The following is an 8,301-nucleotide window of genomic DNA, read 5'->3' on the forward strand; positions in this document are numbered from 1 at the left end:
GGGGGGGGGGGTCACGGTGCCTTGCTCAAGAGCACCTGGCAGCACCCAGGAGGTAAACTGGCATCTCTCCAACCCAACTCCCTATGGACTGAGATACTGCCACCCCTAAGCATGAGTCTGATCACAGTACTACTATAAAGCATGTCACTGTAAGATACTTTTCACCTCACTTTAAAATAGGTATGCATTATCTGTTAACACTGGTAAATTATCTGTTAACACTGGTGAATTATCTGTTAACACTGGTAAATTATCTGTTAACACTGGTAAATTATCTGTTAACACGGGTGAATTATCTGTTAACACTGGTGAATTATCTGTTAACACTGGTGAATTATCTGTTAGGACTGGAGGTACAAAGGCAGTCTTCATTATTTGGAAACTACTTAGGGGAAGTGACAGGACAAGCCTCGGGAAAAGAAACAGTCAGTGAGTCATTGTGGAAAAAATAAATTTGCATGAAAGACAGACAAAACTAAACTTTGCACTTCCAGCTGCACAAGAGTGCCAAAGATATTTTTTTTAAATGTAAAAATCAATAATAGATCCCCAATTCAATATTCTGACAAACACTGTTCAAAATCCCACATTGAAAGCAGTTCTGAATAATTTATCTCAATCTGTTACGAGCAGAGCTATGACTTTTTCTTGACTCAATGGTGTTCCTTGAAAACATTACAAAAAAGTAAGAAACTATGAAGAAGTAAGAAGCTAACCTTTACCTCTAAACAACTCAAGGACTAACTGACAAACCTACATTGTCATCCTTAGAGTCGTGATGCTAGCATGGCTAATAACTTTAACTTTTTTGAGATTTTAACCCAGCTATGACCATTCCCTGGATTATGTCATGCAAAAAAGAACCAAGTGGGAAAGAGTTACCCAGTAAGGTAGATAAGAGATGTTTTTATGTTTGTCTCGATGACCAAGACCAATGATGAAGCACTTCATGGGTCCAGCAAATAACTCCCTTACACTTTCATTAAATTATTTTAGGCCTATCTGCCCTCTGGTGATGGTTATGAGCCATGGCTATAACAACACAGGACATGCTAAACCAGGATCATTCACTCATCTCTTTACAATTCTGGGGACCTGTGTATTCTATAACAGTTTTTTTTTCATTTCTTTCAACAGCACTTTATTGTGTTTTTTATCACTATATCACTCTGTAAGGATGTCAGCACAGCAACTATCAAGAATCACAGTTATCTGATTAATAAAGGAACATGTTAGAAAGCCACAAAGAAAAAACCTTAATACAGTCATACTGACATCCAATTAGTATCAGCCCACACTGTCTGCCTCTCAAACAGTCTGCAGCTTGATAACAAATCCTGTCTCCATTTGTTGTCAGATAACGCTGCAGCTCTGGCCTTGTATACACGTGTCTCACAGGGCTAATAAATTGGGCCAGGGCCATTATGACAGCGATCCAATGAGACAACATTGGTACAGTCGCCGTTATCTAATATATTTCATTGGACCCTAGCATCCTGCTCACGTATAGGTATTACAATAAGTCAGTAAAGGACATGAATGTGAAAATGTAAAACTTCAGACATAAATCAACCAGATACCCCACTATCTCCCGAAACGCTAGCTCGTCAACCAGCTCTGCTGGAGAACTTGGAGTCCTACAATCCAGCTGCTTGCTATTGTATGTGCAGAAACAATAACAACCAGTCACACAACCCTGCTGCAGTACCCCACCCCACCAAATCAATATCAGAGGCGACCAGGGAGGGGGGAGAACGAGTTGGTGTGCCGTTTATGGCCTGAAGAGACAGTATGGACTCAACAGCCACCACAGGAAGTGCTGAGACAGCAAGTCACATCTTCTGAGCTCTGCCTCAGTGTTCACACACTTAATAGAGGTGAAGGAGCTGCAGAACCTCCATGCAGCCTGAAACCCCCCATGGGAAATAGATAAGCCTAATAAGAGATGGTAATAATGTTGTTATGCAATATATCTCTTTCAACTGCCTACATGAGTCTCTGAGGTAGTGTATGTATTCAAATTTGAAGGCGACGATCTTGACATGTCAGGTAATACCTTGTCTAGTGAATTCCGATTGATAGAGCTAAACCCAAAATAGACCTGATAAGCAGCAGCAGCATACACATAAACTATGCTGCAGATAATTATATGTATATCTGTAGCAAAATTCCCTAAAATCCATGTTTTTGAAGTAGACAATATCTCCTTAAGAAATGTTGTTGTGCTGTAAATTGATATAAGTTTAAAGCGTAACTCTCACCAAAATGCAACCTTGGGTCTTTTTGTGAATGTACCTGAGTCAAACTTTTGTTTAAAAACATAATTAGGATGGAAGAGTTACTTTTAAGATTCACCGTATTTTTGTTTTGGGTCAGATGGCCTTTGTGCTGAGGGCCCTTCTATGATCCCATCTAAATCACTATTTTTAAAACATTACAAACACTGAAAACACTGAAACTTTGCTCAAAGCCAGGGGCTAAAAATTGTGATTTTGATGCGATCATAGTAGTGCCCCTAGCACTCCCATTCAAAAGGCCATCTGACCCAAAACTAAAATACGGTAAATCTTAAATGTAGCACTTCCGTCCTAATTAAGCTTGTAAACGAAAGTTTGACTCAAGTACATTCACTAAAAGACCCAGGGTTGCATTTTGGCAAGAGTTACGCTTTAAGTTTTAGGTTGCCAGTGAGAGTGGCTGAGTGTGGTTCAAGTGTTAACTACAGAACATGACAGTTTAGATGTACTGTAATTAAAAAAGAGTAAACAAGCTGTCACATAAACCCATTATTTTGAGTAAATATGTCTGAATGCTTGGCTGAATACAAAATGTGCAGAGAAAATGTAAATGTGACTATGTCATTTGTTTGTGACAAAAGCCTTGAAGCCAACATTACAGGGAGATTAACTTTATGAATGGGCTGTGCAATAGACAACAGTAATCTGTACTGCATCCCTAACCCAAACACCCAAAACAACAGCTAGCAGCATTACAGTGTACTATTTTACTGGTTTTACCAAGAACAAAAAACTGAATAAATGACAGCATATATGCAACAAATCCTCAGATCAGTCAAGTAAAGCAGTGAGTCAATAGCTGACAGTATGGACAGAAAACTTCAGCTTCCAGCTTGAAGTGCACATTATAGAAAACAGCTCATATGACAGCAGATGACAATTGCACAACATGCAAGCAGCCACAGTGAGGACCACGGCTCAAACAATTATTGCAAAGCTGCCCCAAAATGATATGATTGACTGTTGAGAGGAAAGCTTCCACATGAAATACTATAGGAGTATCAGTATTAACAGATGCAGATAGCAGCACTGTCACAGCATAAAGACAAAGAGAGGGCAAAACTCCAAATCCCCCCTCACAGACAATTTCTACCTTCCCTTTCCTTATGAATGTGAACATTGTACCTGCGATGCGGATGACAGCCCTCTCTGCTGGGTCCAGCACATCTCCTGAGGCTGACTTGGAGCGCTTCATGCGATGGTGTTTGGGCAGGTTCCAGGGCAGCGTGTCTCCAGGGGATGGAGAGTACATTATTGAACTCAGATCACTGGCGCTCTCCTCTGACGCAGCCCGGACCAGAGGCCTCCTCTTGGGCTTGTCCTTCACCTCCTCCATGGTCTGGATGGACATAGTGATAAAAAAAGAATAGGCATGGGGAGTCAAAACATCTCAAAGAGAGAGAGAAAGTAGGCAATATGAGATGGGGTGGGGGTTCATCCCATCCACCTTGTTTGCAAAATGACCAAAATGCAGTCCCTTCATTCTGTTTTTTATGCACCTTACTCACACAATCTCCCCTCAAGTTTTTGTAAGAAGTCAGTTTTAGGACCATAGCCGTGGCATGATATAATAACCAGTCCTTTAACCAATGTTATTAAATTTTATCACGGCTATGAACCAATCAGATTGCTTGGTTTGAGCTATCCGTTTGATATTGTTAGCTAGTTAGCTAACGTTAACTTTATCAATAGCTATAACTACGAACTTTACCGGTAGTTAGCGATAGCTGTCTTTGAGGACTTAGCTAGCTAGCTAACTTACCATCTAGCATGACTTTCTGTGACACATTTATTGGCCGCCAGACTGTAAAGTTCAATTTATCGGAAACGATGTTGGAACTCAGCTAGTAGCTAGTATTAAATGCCCCTTGCGGCAGCAAGAATTATGACATTAAAATTAAACTAGAAACTTTGGGGGCTAAATACCGGTTAACGGTTCGGTATGAAATCGCTATCTTAACATAAAAACCCATAATGCAATGCTCAATTAAGCCCCAGGTAAACACAGGTGTCCTCATCCATTAATAATAAACTTTGAGCAGTTGTGAATGCAAAAGTCTAGTCCTCAAATACAATATGACACCCACTTTTTCCTCAGTAAATTTCCAAATTAAAACATGTTATATTGGGGCTGGTATGGTATGTCAGTAATTAAAACAATATTCTGGAGCAGGACTGGGCAATAATATAAAATTAGTAATTTGGAATAATATTACACAATCATATCATATTATGATTGGCCAGCCATATTTGGAGCATCTATATTTAGACCTAATGTGCAGTAACCAGGACACAAGCTCAGTGTTGCCTAGTGCTCAGACTGCCATCTGAAGAACTGTTTTTCACCAAACGCCTCCAGGCCTGACTCCTTCAGAGAGCTGTTGGGAGGAGCAGGGCAGGTGCTGCTGATGCACTCTATGACGTCACCACACTCCCAGCTTCCTTTTCAGCTGAGTCACCATCCAGCACCATGAGGATGCTCCCCACAGGGGCGCTGGCTGCACTGCCACAGTCTCTCTGATTGGACAGGAGCAGACAGAACCAAAAGTCCCAGGACGGAGTATTGTCTATAGTGCATCCAATACAGTTCACATTCAGGTTATGATTTAGCTAAATGCTATTTTGAGATGGCTGCTTTTTGTCTGAACTGCAGTAGCCTACTGCAACATTGTTTACTTCTTATATTGTTAAAATATACTGTATATATATAATATATATGTATATATTATATATATATAATATATATGTATATATATGTATATATATATAATATAGGCAAAAAATGATACTGAACATTTGCACATGACACATTATATTACTTAACCTGTATTGAAGTTTGCTTTTCAGGAAAACTTGTGTTTTGACAGTCAGCTCATCATGACATACCTCAATGTGTTGTAGACAAACCAATAACAGTGTTTGCCTGTGAAAGTAGAGCAGTAACCCGTTGTACTTTCCTGTGGTAGTGCAATGACGGATTTTATTGGACACACGTGCATTTAGGTAACCTTTATTTGTCAGCTAATACTGGTGCTTGGGTTCAGCTTGACTTCTAGGATTCAGTCTATACAATACAATCTACTGTCGGAATACTTTAGGAAAATGCAGACTGGGTTGTTTTTATGGCCAGAGCTACAGTAAGGGAGCCATGTCAAATATTCATATCTTATAATATATATATATTAACCCCTATGCACAGCAAAGGATATATTTTAAGATTGCATTGAGGCACCACAGAAAGTGATCACACATAGCCTTAATATACATAATCCTTTAGTCAGGCAGCAAAGTGTGAGTCCTTTTCAAGTTTAAGGCAATCTGCGAATAATCATCACTGTGCAGAGCCTTGATCTATTCAGTGACCTACTGAGCAATCATCTGCTGTTTTGACTTAATAGTACACCTAATAAACATCTCTAATGACATTATTACTCCTCACCTCCTGTCTCTAACCCATTACTATTCAGACTGGCTTTGCTTTCTTGTATGGCCTTCACCCAAGCAAGCTGAAAGCCTCAGGGTGGTACATAGTTACCAGGCAACCCTGAGGAGGTGTAGATAGTATGCTCCTGAAACTCTCAGGACAAATGGAAGAAAGTTATGTGGTGTGTGGTGGTATGAACAGTGGTTGAATCACCCTGACACGCTCCTCTCTCTCTCTCTCTCTCTCTCTCTATGTCTTCTCCCCTTGAAACTGGGATGAACTTCATTAAGGCTGGATATGTTGATCCTCACTTGACAGACAAAGCTGTCAAGTCTGGATAGTTCAAAACAATTGATGAGCTGCACTGCATCGTCGCCACACCTGAAATATTTGACCTGCAGGCTGCAGTGATGAGAGACCTGAGAGGTGCTCTTGCTGTTTGACAGGTTTGGAATATGCAAAAAAAAATAATAATTAAATCGCATTTTCTTATAGTGGAGATAGGTCGGATTTTTTTCTAACCTGGAGGTTGTTTTTTTTCATTGCCACTAAATCATGTGATTAACAGCGTCGGCGATGCGGCAAAACATGAATTATGGATAATCTGTATTCCCGGGTTTACTCACGCCAAAAATATCCATGATGTCAGCTGTGTTTGGTCCCAAATGTAGGCTACAATCGCAAAAATCTGTTTCTTGTAGTGGTGCCGTCGGCGAATTCGTCCCAGTTAGGTCAATCTCAAACTTAGAGAAGCATCATCCTCAGCCGCAGTGAGGGTCGCGCCTGCGTCCTGCAGGATCCTGTGCCCCGGGATGTTCAGCCGGTCAGACCTGGACTGATCCGGGCTGCAGGGCGAGCATAGAGGAAGAATCTGCTGCCTCCGCCTGCATGCCTTCCTGCTGGTTGAAGTTGTCGCTAAACAACAGGCACGCATTAGGGTGAAGATGAGAGGAGAGATCTGATTGCATGCTCGGTGCGCATGTGAAAACTGAGCTCCGATCAGGTTGATCGCAGCGTGCGGAGGCAGGGACCTCTTCACACGTTACACCGTTCAGTCTGTGGTTTTTTTCCTTAGTGCCAATGATTTCATGTCAAGCTCGTGGAAGAACTACAGTATGTATCGGCCTATTGTATTCCTTGTTGTGGTCATTGTGAGTGAATAAACGATCATAAATCAATTATATTCACACCTATTCTACTCGAACTTCACACCGTCAGGAGAGAGGCAATGCCAGCACACTACTGCTGAGCTCAGCATCTGTCCCGCAAGTGGAAACAGATGGCTGCTCTGATTGTAAGCACATGGATTAAATACCCTTACTTACATCAAGTGTCATTTTAACCCATATGCGTCTGCCCTGGACAGAAGTGGAGTTAGATTCCCACTCAAGTTTGTCAAAAGTATATTAACAATATATATAATTTAAAAGGGATCTTTTGGGATTAAATGGAGACAAAAAAGTTGACAATAATTTTGCCAGCTGTTTTGGACAAATGTATTTAACCTTGACAGAGGCTTGTAATTCCAAGTTGGAAGTTGGTTGTTAAAGTATAATAACGTGATAATAACCAAAGTGAAGACTAAAAAATCATTCTCCATGTATACTGAGTAACTCCATCCCATGAAGAAAAGGCCATGGCATGTGGTTGACCGCTCTAGAAAATACACTGTAATTGGACCTTATGTTGAGTATTTTTTTTTTATCAAGGTTGAAATATACTGTCATTATGATGTATAAAAACAAAAAGTTCTCCCAAATAGTCTTGGCTCACCAAACTATTCCTAAATAATGTTGGAGATTAAACATATTAATATTCAAGTATTCATGTGATCCTTGAATATGAGAAACTGCTGTTAGTGGCAGTCCAACATTCAGTAAGTCTACTGCATATTCAATGTGTAGTGTCTGCCAGCTGACCTCTGTCCACAATTTGATGTCATAAAAATGCAAATCAACAGAACTATTAATCAGGAAATCTGTCCAATTTAAACTTCCTTTGCCTTGTGAGTAGTTTATTCTGCATCATGTTTTTCAAGTTTCTTCTTCGCTCCAAATGTGGCCAAGTTGTACTGAGTCAAATTAAAAACTGTCATGCTGAGCCATTATGTAATCACAACACCATGAATGATATATTGCTTGTTTGTGTGGCCCTACTACATTATTAGTTCTCCCATTTATAGAATGAAGCAAAGGCCACGGTGGAGTGGGGGGCTGGGAGAGGTGACGTGCTGGCTCAATCGCACTCTGAGCCCATTCTTGTGTTCATAAACGATGCATGCCATCAGTTCTGAATCCCAGTGTCTGTGCCAGCTTAGTAGCCATTGTGCTGAAGGGTCAACCTGATCAACCAAGTGCTTTATGAAGCCAGAGAGCAGTGGAGCTCAGAGGAAGGTGAAGGATGCTGTGGTAAATCAGTCAGTCATAACCAAGCCATGTGAATAAAGGATATTTAATCATAACTCCAAATAATCTTCGGGTGATTGCCTGAAGTTTGCACGTTTGAATAGGCTACTTGAAAAACATGTTGAGTACTCTATGGTATTACAAACGTGCTGATATAACGTGTCCATGGAACATA

General features: G+C 40.6%; 1 protein-coding gene across 7 annotated transcripts in view; it reads right to left on the reverse strand.

The window, feature by feature from the left end:
• The window catches only part of pleca (plectin a), a 103,435-nt gene that overhangs the window by 89,747 nt on the left and 5,387 nt on the right, over positions 1 to 8,301 (reverse strand). For 6 of the 7 annotated variants that reach the window (XM_032535356.1, XM_032535354.1, XM_032535359.1 and 3 more), the window contains exon 4: positions 3,423 to 3,636. In XM_032535356.1, coding sequence (XP_032391247.1) covers positions 3,423 to 3,636 — 214 coding nt within the window. Of the gene's footprint in view, positions 1 to 3,422; positions 3,637 to 6,347; positions 6,706 to 8,301 lie in introns of those variants that run through there. The other variant, XM_032535361.1, reaches the window with a different exon arrangement.

The sequence above is a fragment of the Etheostoma spectabile genome, chromosome 14, assembly GCF_008692095.1.
Source record: "Etheostoma spectabile isolate EspeVRDwgs_2016 chromosome 14, UIUC_Espe_1.0, whole genome shotgun sequence".
Lineage (NCBI taxonomy): Eukaryota > Metazoa > Chordata > Actinopteri > Perciformes > Percidae > Etheostoma > Etheostoma spectabile.